The 15980-nt window shown below is 32.5% G+C and overlaps 1 protein-coding gene across 1 annotated transcript in view; it reads left to right on the top strand.

Moving 5' to 3' along the window:
- The window catches only part of Ehbp1 (EH domain binding protein 1), a 310593-nt gene that overhangs the window by 217738 nt on the left and 76875 nt on the right, over positions 1-15980 (top strand). The window contains 1 exon segment of the mRNA XM_047522702.1: positions 1790-1923. Within this exon segment, the coding sequence (XP_047378658.1) occupies positions 1790-1923 (134 nt within the window).

The following is a 15980-nucleotide window of genomic DNA, read 5'->3' as shown; positions in this document are numbered from 1 at the left end:
TTAGGCAAGCCTGCTATCTTGACTAAAAATTCAGTATTCATTATATTAGTTTTGCTGTTTTGAGAAAGTATTATAACCAATAGAAATGCAATGACTAATTCTGTTATATCCTATCAACATGAACTTAGACTCTATCATTACCATTCATATATTTCATTTGTATCTATTAAGAATTTTTGTTTAATCCTCTTAAAATCTTGAGTGATGAAATATTCTAGAATTAGATAGTGGTGATAGTTCATAACCTTGTGAATATTACCAGAAAAACAATGGATTATACATTTTAAGGAAAATCTTAAGATTATAGAAAAAAAGGTTTAAAAATAGTTAGTTTTTTTTTTTTTAATTTTTTAATTTATTTGTGGCACTGAGGATTAAACCCAGGGGGACTCAACCACTGAGCTACAACCCCAGATCCTTTTTTTTTTTTCAGATGTCAGTGAATATTTATTTATTTATTTATTTATTTATGTGTGATGCTGAACCCATCGCCTCACACATGCTAAACAAACACTGTACCACTGAGCTATGACCCAAGCCCCAGATATTTAAAAATGTTTTATTTTGAGACAGGGTCTCTCTAAGTTGCTGATGCTGGCTTCAAACTTGGGATCCTCCTTCCTCAGCCTCCCAAGTTGTTGGGATTGTAGGTGTGTGTCATCACACCCAGTCACTACTTATAATTGAATATAACAATCACAAAGAGGCCAAAAAAATGATATACTAATTTTTTAAAAGAGAGAGCTTCATATAATAGTAACACAGTAAGTTTGTTCTTTATTTTCTTTTCCTTGATCAATTGAAACGAATGTAAAATAAATTAAGGATCAGAGTAATGGTGATAACCATCTAAAGGCAGAAGTTGGTTACTTTAAAAGAAAAAAGGAGTACGGAGCTAGGCACAGTGGCACTTGCCTATAATCTCAGCTACTAGATAGGAGATAAGTTCAAATCCAGCCTGGGCAACATATGAGAACCTCTCTCAAAATAAAAGGACTGGGGTGCAGCTCAGTGCTAGAGCACTTGCCTAGGATGTACGAGGCCCTGTGTTCAATCCCCAGTAGCACACACAAAAAAGGATTATTGTGTTTTTGGATAATGCCACCGTTTAAGAACTGATTTTCCTTGGTGGCCAGTATCTGTTGTTCTTCAAAAATACATTGTAAAATTACAGATTAAGCCAGGAGAATATTTCTCCAATTCTGATGTGACAAGTTGTTTTCTTATAAGGAATGTGAACAATGGAGAAAAAGAATTTTAAATATTTATTTTTTTACAAAATATAGTAGCTTTGCATTTTCTATGAATATTAATTTCAAGAATTTTAAAGGTCATTGCTACAGGTATTTAATGTCTATCTAGGTACAAATTTGGAAGAAACATTGTTGTCACTTCTATGAGAATATAAAAAGTCTATGAGAACTTTTAAAAAATGTCTTTGGTTGGCAGATTTCACTATGTTTATGAGCACATATAAGGAAAATGTAATATACATACACACCACTTATGAGACTATGTTTTAATGAAAGTATACTTAAATTCAATTCAGTTTTAGGCAGTAAAGATGTAGTTCCTTCATGTCAATATTTATGTATTCATTCTAAATGTCTAATCAAAATTTATATTCTGTAAAGGTAATCTTACCAAGGAAGCTAAAACCTTGCTCCTGTCCTCTTTTATTTCAGCAGATTGTCTAACTTTTAATTAGCTTATAAATGTAGATTATTTGTTTGATTTGGGGTTTATTTCTTTAAATTTGACTTCTAATTCTGTATCTTTGCTTTTTAAGCATCGAATGTTATCCAGACAAGAAGAACTTAAAGAAAGAGCAAGAGTTCTGCTTGAACAAGCAAGAAGAGATGCAGCTGTAAAAGCAGGGAGTAAGCAGAATTCCAGCACAGCCACACCACTCTGCGACAGGCAGCTAATGATGTGAGAAATATTGGTTGAAAAAACCATAAGTTGTTCATTATAATCATAATCATACTGGGCAAGGGGAATAATTTGTTCATTTTTTCCACAGACTTTGTTCATTATGAATACTTGGTACACTTATTGAACTGATAAATTCCTACCTATCAGACCATGTTGTTGTCATTTTTACATAGCAGTGTTTACTAAAAGAAAAAGTAAGACCCTGGAGTATAAATTCCATGTATAAATGAATAATCTGTTTTTCATTGAATTGTATTTTGTAGGTCCAGGGACATACAGCTCAGTGGTAGTGCACTTATCTGGGTTTGTTTCCCAATACCACCAAAAAAAAAAAAGTTATGATTGTACTTTGTTTAAATTATACTTTGTTCATAGAAGTTAATTTGTTGCCAATATTAGTATAATAATGATGCCTGTCATTTATTAAATACTTACCATACATTTCAGGAACTATAATTATTATATTTAATTCCATGAAGATATTCAAACTACTTATCAGATTAAAAAAACTAAGGCCAATAGGCAAAGTAACTTGTATAAGGTTTCCAGAGTCAGGATTTAAACCTGAGCCTTAATTAGATTTTCAGAAATAGTACTTTCTCCTATCAACATTGCCATCCCTGTATTAAAACACATTTTATACATGTTTTTGTGTAGTGCTTCACAGATAATAATAATGAACATATAATAAATAAAAGTCCTTAAATATTGGGAGACATAAACCTCTTCACAATTTGAAAACTGTGACAACACACACCCATGTAACCAAAACAAGAGTCGGTTACATGGGTGTATGTGTTTACTAGATCTTGAAATAAACTATATTCTTATTGAGGCCATGATCAAAATGTTTCAGAAATACTAATCTAGAGGACCATTCTTTCTAAGGAAGAACTTGTCTTTATGTTGGCTTTTTCAGTAGCTAACCATCTTTATATAATCACTTTGTTGATTCATTCACTTGCAAGATATACTTATTTTTAAAAAAGATGTATTTATTGGTTATCTAAACCAAATCTATTCACAGAGACAGAAGAAAATTAAGCCTTTTCCCTCATGGAGCTTATATTCTGGTGGGAAAAAGAGAGAGATTAACAAGTAAATAAACAAAGCAATTATGGAGTATGAAAATTGCATGATATAGTAGGGGATAATTTGAAGGTAGAAGCTTGAATGGCCTGAGGAGTATATATTTGAACTGAGTTTTGGTGGATAAGAAGGCTGTAGTCAAGTGAAGAGCCAAAAAATAGTATTCATTTAAAAAGAATAATTTGTGATTAACTGTGTTTCATAATTCTTTCAGTTCTAAAAAATATAATTTAAAAATTAGTTAAATTGATTTTAAATTGAGAATACTTGATATTTAAATGATCTATCTGCCAGTAAATTTTAAAAAATAATTTTTTTCTAAGTATAAATTTTACCTTTCTTAATAATTATTATCTAATGTTATTGAGCACTTGGTCTGTGTCAAACAAGATTCTAAGTGCTTTCCCTTAATCATTTAAGCATCATAATAAGTATAAAAGTATTATCATCCCCATTTTACAGTTGAAAAAACGAAACACACATCCAATTATGGAATTGCCTATGATTACACAACTAATAAGTAACAGATCCAGGAATTGTTCCTAAACAGTCTTACTTTAGATATTATGTTCTTAATGCACTGTGCCATAATCTTTCTTGTTTATTTTCTGACATCTTTGTGAAGGAAGAGTAGATATTAATGTAGTAATTAGGGAACCACATTTGGAAAAGGTACTTGAATTGTCCTGGGGTCACAGATAACGCAAATTAAGCTCAGAACTCAAGTATCCTGACACTTAGGGCCATTTATTCTTTCATTCAGTTTATTCATTTATTAGTTTAGCCTTCAACAAATATTTCTGAGTCATCTCTTCTGTATAAGATATCAGTAATCTTATACATTATATTTCCCAAATGGAACTTAAACTTTTAGCTAAGTCAAAAGTGTGAATTCAGTACTAAAAAATAATGACTGCTGGGCATGATGGTGTACTCCTGTAATATAAACAATTCAGGAGGCTGATTCAGAAGGATTGCAGTTCAAGGCCAGCCTTGGCAATTTAGCAAGACTCTATCTCAAAAAATAAAGAGGGCTGGGGATGTAACTTGGTTGATAGAACACCCCTGGGTTCAATCCCCAGCACTGAAACAAAAATTTACTGAAACATCTTTTATCTCATGTCTGTGACATCTTACTAAATCTATTTATAATTTGGATTTTAAGAAACTATGCATTTATAGCATTTATGAAATTGAATACTCTTTTGCATTGGTTGGAAGCCTGGAAATTGTCACACCTTTCTGAAAAGCAGCTAGATTTCTTCAAGAAACACACATTCTGGGACTGGAGGTGATAGAGTACTTGCCTCATATATGCAAGGCCCTCCTGGGTTTGATCCCCAGCACCACAAAAATAAAAAAAAGAAAGAAAGAAATGCTTATTTCCCTTTTCCCAATAATTCTACAAAGATCGATATGCTGATTTTCATCACAATGTAATTTATAGCAACAAAAATGTCAAAGTGGCCCATATGCTCAAATATAGGGGGATGAATAAATAAATAAATTACTACAAATACATATACTTGTTATGTAGTCATTAAAAATTATCTTCACTATTGTTTTGAAATAGTATTTTAAAGATATGAGTAAATGCTCACAATGTCATGTACAAAAAGTAATGAAATAGTGTATTTATATATTTTCCATTTTAAATAATAGAGGTGCTTTTATAGTTACATTGAAAAATCATCAGAATGTTAACAGTATTATCCCTAAGGGTGGAGCAAGAAATAGTTTATGAGGTTTTTTTCCCCTTAGTTTTTTCTATATTAAAAAAAAATGGCAGCTGTGCGCAGTGGCACACACCTGTAATCCCAGCAACTTGGGAGGCTGAAGCAGGAGGATCATGAGCAAGGTGCTAAGCAACTCAGTGAGACTGTGTCTCTAAAAAAAAAAAAAAAATTAGGTCTGGGTATGTGGCTCAGTAGCTGAGTGCCCCTGAGTTCAATTCCCAGTACCCTCCCAAAAAAGGCATATTAAGATAAATAATCTAAATCAATTTTTAGGGTCAAAAGAAGATGCTTAAGAAAAATTTGTTTTCTTAGCTTACCCAAACTTGACTAAAGCAGTTTTATTTAAACTGGGGTTGTATTTCAGTATCTGTAAAGTGTATATGTCTTCTAAGAAGAGAGAGACATAGGGACTAAGACTGTAACTCAATGGTAGAGGGGAAAAAATGAGAGAGAAACAGAACTCTTTACAGTTGATGATTTAAGTGTATGCCTAGGTATGGAACTATGTATGGGCTAAGTGATTCAGGAATATACTATTGTGAAATTGATAAATAACAATCATGATATCTCATAAAATATTTCATTGTTGATTTGACTATTGCTTGGATCAGTTTTGTTTATATTCATATATTAATTGTTTTTTCCCTGTTCGTTTCATAGCTGATCTGTTTGTTACATTCATTTCACACTTACTCATAGTATGCCCTATTAGTTATGAAACTGTTTTTATTGACATTTTATTGTGTTTGTTTGTTTGTTGTTGCTGCTGAGGATCTACCCAGGGCCTCACATACACTAGGGAAGTGCCTTACCACTGAGCTATAGCCCCATCCCTGAAACTAGGCTTGAATAGTCCCAAAGATATTTCCATATCCTTCCTCTTTCAAGTTATTTATTGTTACATAATAAAATATTACCAACCCAGTAGTGCATAAAGACATTAACATACCATGGGTCAATTTGAATTTATTCTAGGAATGAAAGATGGTTTGTATTTCAAAACCCAAGCAATGTAATTGGCCATATTAACAGAATAAAGAAGAAAAGGCTAGCAATAATTTTAATTGTACAGAAAAAAATTGAAAGATTATCACCATATTCGTGGTCCAAAGAGAAAAGTACACAATTCCTTGCAAAGTATAAATGGAAAAGAACTTTATTAACCTGATAAAATATATCTGTAAAAATCTTGTAGCCAAATTATAGTTAATTATGAAACAGTGAGCCAGGTGTGGTGGTGCATGCTTGTAATCCCAGTGACTCTGAAGGCTGAGGCAGGAAGATTGCAAGTTCAAAGCCAGCCTCAGCCACTTACTAAAACACTGTCTCAAAAAAAAAAAAATAAATAAAAGGGTCCACCCCTGGGTTAAATCCCTGGTACCAATAAAAAAAAAAAAAAAAAAAAAAAAAAAGGTGGCGGGAGGCTAGGGATATGACTTGGGGCTGGGGGATATGACTCAGTTGGTAGAGTGCTTGCCTCGCATGCTCAGGGCCCTGGGTTCATCCCCAGCACCACAAAAAAAAAAAAAAAAAAAAAAAAGGGAAAGAAAAAGAAACATGGAAGCTTTCCACTTAAGACAAGATAAAGACAGGGAAGTCCATTATCACTTCTGTTTAACATCACAATGAATATCCTAAAATAAGAAAAAGAAATAAAAGGTATAGGTGTGAATGGGGAGAAATAAAACTGTTATTCATCAGAAATACGATTTGTACATAGAAAAAATTTTTTAAATTGCAGATAAATTTTTAAACTAAAAGTAAAGATAGCAAGATTACCAGACATAAAAGTAATATCCAAAAATAACTTATTCTCCAAGAAGATATATAAATGGTTGACAGCACACTAAAAAGATCTTTAGGCAGGGTATAGTGGCAGAGGCCTATAATCCCAGTAACTCAGGAGGCTGGGGCAGGAAGATTGCAAATTCAAAGCCATCTGCAACAACTTAGCAAGACCCTGTCTCAAAATTTTGAGAAAAAGTGCTGATACGTAGCTCAGTGGTACAGTGCTCCTGGGTTTAAGCCCCAGTACCAGAGGGGAAAAAATTACATCATTAGTTATCAAGGAAATGTAAATCAAAGCCACAGTGAAATACCACTATATATACCAATGAAAATGGCTAAGTTTAAAATACCAATAATAACATGTGTTACAATTAAAATACGCTAATATTGTTGATAGGAATATAAAATGGTACAACCATCTTAGAAAATTGTTGGGCCATATCTTTAAAAGTTAAACATACATTTAATATATTACTCAGCAATTCCAATCTTAGGAATTTACTCAAGAAAACTAAAAATATATGAACATACAAAAACTTGTATACAAATGCTGTCAATAATTTTATTGTAATATCCAGAAACTGGACAAAACAATGGTCCATCAACAGATGAATGAATAAACACATCACAATGTATCCTTACAATAGGATATAGTTTGAACATCCCTAATCTGAAAATTCAAAACCCACAATGCTCTGAAATGCAAACACTTCTGGTCTTAAGAATTTCAGATAAGGTATATTCAACTTGTATTACTCATCAGTACAAAGGAACAGGCTACTGATACACACAATAACCTAAATGAATGACAGAAATATGCTGAGAAACACAAAAGAAGACATATATTATTACATTTATATGTAATCTTAGTCTACTACTTAGAAAACTAGAGTGACAAAAAGCAAATCAGTGATTACCTGGAGGCAGGGTAGGTGGACTTAACTGCAGAGTGATATGAACAAATATTTTAGAGGGATGAAAAGGGAGGAGCTATAATTTTAATTTTGTTTGTGAATACATAGTATATGTATTTGGTAAAACTCTTCAAACTTATAACTTACATATTATATGTAAATTATACATATTATCATATTTAAAGTTTATTTAAAGAGATCAACTTTGTTCCTGTGAACTTAAAAGAAAAAGTTAAGGGCCTAGGGATGAAGTTCAGTGGTGGGTCACTTGCCTAGCATGTGTTTCAATCCCCATACTACAAAAATAAAAGTTTAGAGATAATGGTTTATAGCAGCTTCAAATAAAAATTATTTGTAAGAGTCCGTCTATATATGTATGTAAGACCTTTAAGCAGAAAACTGTAAACATTCTGAAAACAAAAGAATATCTAAATAAATGGAAGGATATATCATTTGCATATTTGGAAGATTCTTATTTTTAATATTTTTTTAGTTGTCGATGGACCTTTATTTTTATTTGTTTATATATGGTGCTGAGACTTGAACCCAGTGCCTCACACATAATAGGCAAGTGCTCTGCCACTGGGCCACAATCCCAGCCCAGGAATATTTTTATTATTTTTATTTTATCATGATAAAAACACTTAACATGAGATCTACCCTCTTAATTTTTAAACAGCATTATTGACTATAGACATAATGTTGTAGCAGATCTTTAAAACTTACTCATTTTGTCTCACTGAAATTTTGTATCTATTAATTAGTAACTTCCCATTTCCCCTCCTTTTATCCCCTAGCAACAACTATTCCACTTTCTGGTCCTATTAAGTTGACTCTTCAGTACTTCATGTACATGGAATCATGCGGTATTTGTTTTTTTGTGACTGGCTTAGTGTAAATGTCATCAAGGTTCATTGGTGTTGTAGCATATGACAGAACTTCCTTCTTTTTTTGTTTCTATATCTTGACTGTTGTGAGTAATGCTGCAGTGATATTCAGTGATGGGAATGCTTAACATCTCAACATCCTGATTTCACTTATTTTGGATAAATACCCAGAGGTGGATTTGCTGGATCATATGGTAGTTCTATTTTTAATATTTTGAGGAGCCCCTCCATACTGTTTTTCATTTCAGCTGTACATTTTATTCCTGTTAACAGTGTGTAAAAGTTCCAGTTTCTCCCCATCTTGTCAACACTATCTTTTTTTTTATATAATAACAGTCATTCTGACAAATATGAGATGATATCTCACTGTGGTTTTGATTGTGTTTTCCTGATGATCAGTGATGATGATCATCTTTTCACATACCCATTGAGCATTTTTATTTCTTTGAAATGCATATTCAAGTCCTTAGGACATTTTTAATCAAGTTGTGAGTTTGTTAGAATGTTGTAGGTATTGACTTATGGGAGGTCCTTGTGTATTTTGGAGATGAGAGCCATACTAGATATGTGACTTACAAGTGTTTTCTTCTCTTTCATAGATTATAGTTTACTCTGTCAGTGGTTTCCTTTAACGTGTCTTACGATTCTAACTCTTAAGAATCACATAATATCACTTTGGCTTACATAGTCACAAAACTCCACTCAGTTGTAAGGAGAAGAAATATAGACCACACCACTCTGTAGAAGGAATGTCAAAGTCACTTTGTTAAGAGCAAGTGACATAGGAGATATTGTTGCAGTCTCTTCTCAGTTAAAAGTGTAAGCTTAATTGAAAACCCTTTCTTACACATTCCACTGTTGCTCATTTTTCAGATGTCAAAGTCTGTATAGGTGTGTTGTGAAAAATATTAGTTTTATGAACTAAATGGTACATTACAGGGCTATTGCTCTTGTTCTGACACTTGATATTCTTTAGGGCTTATAGCTAATATTGAAATGATTTAAGAAAGAGAATATAAAATGTCAAATAAGTCCAATTTCAGAAATATGGGAGAGGATAGACCTTGTTATTGCTTTTCACACTTTCAATGTAGCATGCAACTTGATATCATGATGATATCTTTTAGGAACAAAGTAGTTTTCTTAATTTGGTCATTTTTTATCATTTCTAAGTAACTCATACATACAGATTGTCATTTCGCCAGTGCTATCTACTTTATGGAAAAGAAGTGTGTCCAATTGGCTGACAAAACAGAAAAGAAAAATGCTAATTTCACTTCTGGAGTAATTGAATATGAGTTAAAATAGGAAATTACTTCATGTCTCTGATTCCGTCTTTCCATTTGTAAAGTGGAAGCAAAATTCTTTTTTTCCCCCTTTCCTGTTTGACAGTCAAATTAGTAGGTGCCCATGGTAAAAGGGAAGGGAACCATGACTAATAGCCATCCCCACTTGAGTGTCAGCATCCCCATCACTCTGGAGAGATCAAAAGACTTTTGGCAAATAATAGCAGGTCTAACCCACCCCCACCCAAAAATGACTGGGATCTCATTAGTGAACATTTTGATGTTTTAACTTGCTTTAATTTATGTTACTTCTGTTTTTAAATTCATTATAATTAGCCCTGTCCTTTTTTTTTTTTTTAATTTTTTAGTTGTAGATGGACACAATGCCTTTATTTTATTTATTTATATGTGGTGCCAAAGATCAAACCCAGTGCCTCACATGTGCTAGGCAGGTTGCTCTACTACTGTGCATGTCCCCAGCCCTCCACCTTGCCCTTTATTGTATAATATTTACTGAGAGTCAAAAGTGCTAGGCTGGGAAAGAGAAACTTTCTACTACCCACTACTCATTCTTAATGTAACCAGAAATTCACAAGTTAAAAAAAAAAAAACGTTGGTACCCAGGAATGTCCTTAATTTTTTAAAAAAGTGGGATGCTGACCTCAGATCTGCAAATGTTACAGAAGAGCTTACTGGGATCACTACTTATTGCTTAACGGACCACTGACTTAGAATGTCATCAGCAGTTTCTACATTTTATCCCTGTATGCTCTGTTCCTATACAACTACCCTAGAACCTTCTGATGAATACTAAGAAGATGAGTAAAGCTGTTGTAATAATTGAAATAGAATATATAAATAGACTCATACAGTGCATGGGACAATACTCATGTACTCAGTACAGGTTAGCAACTTTTTGAGACTTTTGTATCTAGCTCTAGACTAAGAGAGTAAAAAATTGTAGGAGATTCAAAGAAGATTTAAAAGATTGAAAACTCAAATATACTTTTAAGGAAAGACACATTTATAAAATATAAAAAGAAAACTGGGAAATAACTTAAGTGAATATTGAATATATGAAGCCTAATAATCCTTCTGTTGGCCCCATAACCCAAGAAAATAAACTTTTCAACTTCTCAACATGGCCTTACAAGTCTTTCGAGCCTCATCTTCCACCTTTCTCCATTTTTTCATTTTACAGTCCAGTTCTAAGTTGTTTGCATTATCTAGAATGTACCTTCTTACTCTTTCATTCCTGTCTCAAGCATTTGTTGTTCTCATCTGAAATAACGTTCTCTATTTGTTTCTACTGAAATACTGCTCCTGAATGCTTTCCTTGTGACTTCTTGGCAATAAAGATCTCTTTCATTTTTTATAATATGTTTTGAAATATCTTTACTGTAGTAGACATTTATTCCAATATAATTATCTAATCACTAATCTCTTTCTCCCACTCAACTGTGATCTATTCAAAGTACAGTGACCTGGTATCCCAACACCAGTGTTCCAATAAATGTTAAATGAATAAATGAAGGAATAGAAAGGCTATTTTTCATGTTCTCTGAGTGTCAGCTAATGTGCTTAAACATGAAATTTTGCTATAAGGAGTTTCTTTTTACTAAGGTTTTATTAAAAGGAAATTTAAATATTTCTCTAAGGTCTACAAAACAGAATGATTATCATTGGGCAAATAAAGTGATTTTATTTTTCTCCTGTCTATAGTCAGGTGTCAAATGAGACTACTTGTGCCACTTTGGGACTTAAGGCTTCCTGTATCATCTGCTTCTTGTTATTCTTGAATCCTATATTGTGAAGTCTTTCTCTCTTGTTAATGGTGTCTATATACCAAATCCTACACACATTTTCTTGCCCCATATCCTGGGACTCTGATTAGAGTTCAGTTCCCAACTCTGCACTAATTATGACACTCTACTATAAACATTCTCTCTTATAATTAGTATAGCTTTAGTTTGGCAAGACTAGGAAGCAATTTCAAAGACACTGAAAAACAAATCTTGGTAATCTTATCTGGTAGATCCTTACATACAGACTGTACTTAAGTTATCCTCAGGAAGAATTTGAGTTGTTAATTCTCTGAAAAGACAACTTGCAAACAGATACCAAGAGCCTTTTAATTTTCTTAATTTTCCAGTTGTGCAACTGAATATTTGAATGAGAACTTACAATAAGTACATATTGCCTTTTAAGTCTTTTATATAAAGAAAAGTCATTTATACAATTCATTGTGTACCTTTGTGCCTTTGGGGATTTTGTTTGTTTTGTGATGGGACTTACTAAAACCAGGACCTTTAGATGCTAAGCACACACTCTACCTGACTCAGGTATATCTCCAGCACCTCTTTATGCCATTTAGATAACTCAGTTACCTATTTCAGTTGTTCCCTGAATATTTTTCCATAGGAAGCAGATTTCATTGTTCTGGATCTCTGTGATTTATATTTCTTATCTTCCTAGTCCCTTTTATTCTATGAAGATTTTCAAATATTGGATTTACTATTATAAGTTTTAGGTATGTTATTTGTAGTATTCAATGTTTTCCATATGTAATTAAGATCACTTTTGTCCCTGGGTACAGTGGCGCACACCTGTAATCCCAGCGATTTGGGATTACAGTCCGGAGGATCACAATTCAAAGCCAGCCTCAGCAACTTAGGCGAGCCCTAAGCAACTTAGACCTTGTTTCAAAATAAAACACAAAAAAGGCTGGAGATGTGGCTCAGTGGTTAAGCACACCCTGAGTTCAATCCCTGGGACCAAAAAAAGAAACAATTTTTCTCAGAGTACAGCTTAGCAGTTGGCAGCGTTAACATGCTAGCCCCTTTTATTATCCAGAGGAGTCTTTATTAATATGTAATCACAAACTCTAAGAAAAATATAATCTTTTTAAAGAAACTATTTTCATTTTTACTATTTTCTTTTTACTTTCAATTCCCCCATATACTTTTCTGCCAAATATTATAAATTAGTCTATTTTAAACTCTTTTGCTTATTGCTTTGCATTAAAATATAATTGCTTTTAACAAATACATTAACAAATACCCACTATTTAATGCTCAGGTAATGGATATCTGAAAGAGATGTTTGTATTTGATGTACTTAAGTTAGGATTAATATGCTACATGCAGAATAAAGGATAACAGCCCTGCTACCCCAGTCCTTGGAATTGTTACATTATTTGTGAAGCATTTTGCACCTACCAGAAGAATGATACCATTTTATTATTACTTTTAAAAAAAAAATGATAAATCTATTTTATAATACAAAGTTTAAAAAGAGAATGAGAATAAAAACTTCAAACCTAATTAGTCTAATCACAACAGTGAATATATAAACATGTTTTGTTTTTCCAATAATAATTATATAGCATAAGAGTATAATGCACAAATAGTTTCTCTTTTAAAAAAGTATCAGAAAGAATTACAATACTATTATAAAGCAGAATTGAAGTTTTTTTCCATAATATTTAATATGCCAGTGTAATAACCTATCCATTATACTTAATTAGCATAGGAGCCTATACTCACAGAGCAAGTGGCAAGATCAAACTGCAAGTTAGTAGCAAGTCCTAGAAGATTTGCAGTATTTTGTCTTCAGAAGTTTACATGAATATTTGAATCCTCTAAATAAAACTGTATATATGGGAAATAATTTTAGTTTGATCAGTCCTTGGTTAATTGCAAAGATTAGTAATCCAAAATGATACAAATATAGTAATTTTTTTTAAAAAATCGGCCTTTAGAAATTAATCCAAATGACTTAATTGTTAAGAAATAGGAGAATGCAAACTGTTCTTTTATGATTCAAGTCTCTAACAGGTATTGTGTCGCCATAAAGGGTGGGACATCAGCCTTGTACTTTTGATGTTGATTGGAAAATATTGATTTTAAATGAGACTAGTCTCTCATGCTGATAATTGTAGCAGATTTAGATAAGATCACTAGATCTTCTCTAAACAATAAAAAAGCAGTTACTATCCAATTGGTAAAAAGCAATAAACATCATTAAACATCTATTGTAGTAACTTTTAATGTAGTTTCAAATATATATGTGTTCTAAGTTTATATCATCATAAAAATAAGTATGATATAAGATTATACTCATATTTGATGATGTTACATTTAAGTCACCTCTAGGAATCAAAGGTTGAAGATCAAACTAAAATTTTTATTTTTCCTAATTGTATGTATTTTTAAAATTATATTAGCAAGAAATAGGTTAAATTTGCATTTGTAATTTCATAAAAAATCATTTGTTATAAAAAGAAATCTAAAATCTAAAACCTGTATTAATGTATAGAGTGAATATTTTATCTAACTTGGTTTTGATTCTCTTTATGAAGTAGAATATCTGTGCCCTGGGTACTAAGGTGAAATATATTTTTTATTTACTTCAACACAATTGTCAATATTTAATGCACATAATCCATTTCAGATCAGTAAGATACTTTAAATGTATATCTGATCTCTTATAGTTGCATTTTAGAAGAAAATAAAGATGGCACAAATACCTCTTTACAAAACAATGCTTTTTATTCCTTATAATTGAAATAATAGTTTACCTATTATATCTAAATTTAAGTTGAAGTTTGCTACCCAGCAGTGGTTTCTAGACGACTTAGAAAACATGTTGTTAGCTCACTAGCATATCTTCAAAGTCACGTAAAACACTAGCATTGTTGGGGAGGAAAAAAACCTCAAGCACCTTTTTTTATTATGTGGCCATAAACCCCTAGCCTCAAAAATCTTATTTTTGGGGATTGCCATGAATGCATGAAACTAGGGTTAGGTGTCTTAGCATTAGGGACAGTCCTTTCATGCCACTGTTAATGGCCATGGACATTTTCCATATGGCTGTGCAGTGTAGGATTGAACATCCCAGGACGATATCACCATTACTAAAGCTGTATTTTATATTGCCTATTCTGTTATTGCTCAGCGTGCACAAGAGTAGAGTTTAAATCTTCATTCATTTTTAATGTTTCTTTTGTTCTCCTTATCATGTTCTGGCTTTCCCAAGGATATATGCCTTGAATGAAGTCACATGTGCATTACTAATTGTGCACTATTGTATTTATAGTTCCTAGTGGTGGCACTGTGAAGCTACTAATTCCTTTGCTTCACTTGATGTAAAATAATCTGAATGTCTTTGATAGCAGTGAAACAGTATTAATTGTTTTGTACATTTCTTGGTCACTCTTCTTAGGTGGTCTTCATAATCTATTAGAACTTTCAGCCAGATTTTTGTAATGTCATGCCTCCAGCAGTGATTAAATTGGTAATTAATGAACAGTCTTTGGCAATGTAAACCACATCCCGTTAATTTTCCCTTTTGAGTTTTTAGAAGTTGTCTTCTGTGTCAGAAATCATTGCGCCACCTTGCTATGGCCCCTTGGCATGAAACCACAACGACTTGATTTTTGCAGCCATTAGTAGATCAGAGCAGTAATTTCACAGTATTTTGGTCAAGGTAATTATAATAGCAAGAACTGAGTAGATTTGAAAATTCACGAAACAAGTCCAGAAATACCAGGTGAGCTTCCTTGTGTTCATTGGAACGTTATGATTAGTTTAATTGGTCTTTGTTTGATTTTAGCCGCAGCAACTATTTGTGCCACAGCAGTGCAGTGACTTTATACTTGAGTGTTTCTGACCTTCTTTGACATGGTGGGTACAAAAATGAGTCCTTTGAAACAGTCCTCTTCCCAAAAGGGGGTTAAACTGCATTTAAAAAATTAACTATGGTAAAGAAAGCTTTCTAATTAGTTTCTTCATACTCTATTTTATGAAATGCTTAGCACGTTAATTTTCCTCTCTCCATTTAATTAATATGTACCACTACTTTTATTTATTTTTAACTGTTAGTCCTATGAGATATGAGTTTCAGTATTTTGCAAGAACCTTGCAATGCCTTAAAGTGAATGAAATTAAAATGCTGCTTTCCTTTTTGTCACAAATAGATAAAAATATTCCCATACTTGACTGATAGCTTATATGTATATTAGCCCTTGGTGATATATTTGGCACATTAGAATTTTAAAAACAATTTGCCTCTTGGCTTCTGGAAGAATTGCCTTGTTCACCAAATTTTCTGGAAGCCCTTAATGGAACCAAATAGTTTGCTTGGAGTTTGGACCTAACCATCAGGTGTTTCATGCAGTCTTGTCAGTTGATGTTCATGAATTGACTTGAACAAAGATCAAAGTGTTTCTCCAAATGAAGAATCTGTGAGACAGCTCCTTCAGTTGCACCACAAGAGCTAATCAAGCCATCAGTTCTTTATGCGCTCTACATGTCTTTAGAATTTAATACCAAATGATTTGTGAGT

Source organism: Sciurus carolinensis, chromosome 13, assembly GCF_902686445.1.
Source record: "Sciurus carolinensis chromosome 13, mSciCar1.2, whole genome shotgun sequence".
NCBI classification, from domain to species: domain Eukaryota; kingdom Metazoa; phylum Chordata; class Mammalia; order Rodentia; family Sciuridae; genus Sciurus; species Sciurus carolinensis.
This window is presented reverse-complemented; position numbering and strand designations above follow the sequence as displayed.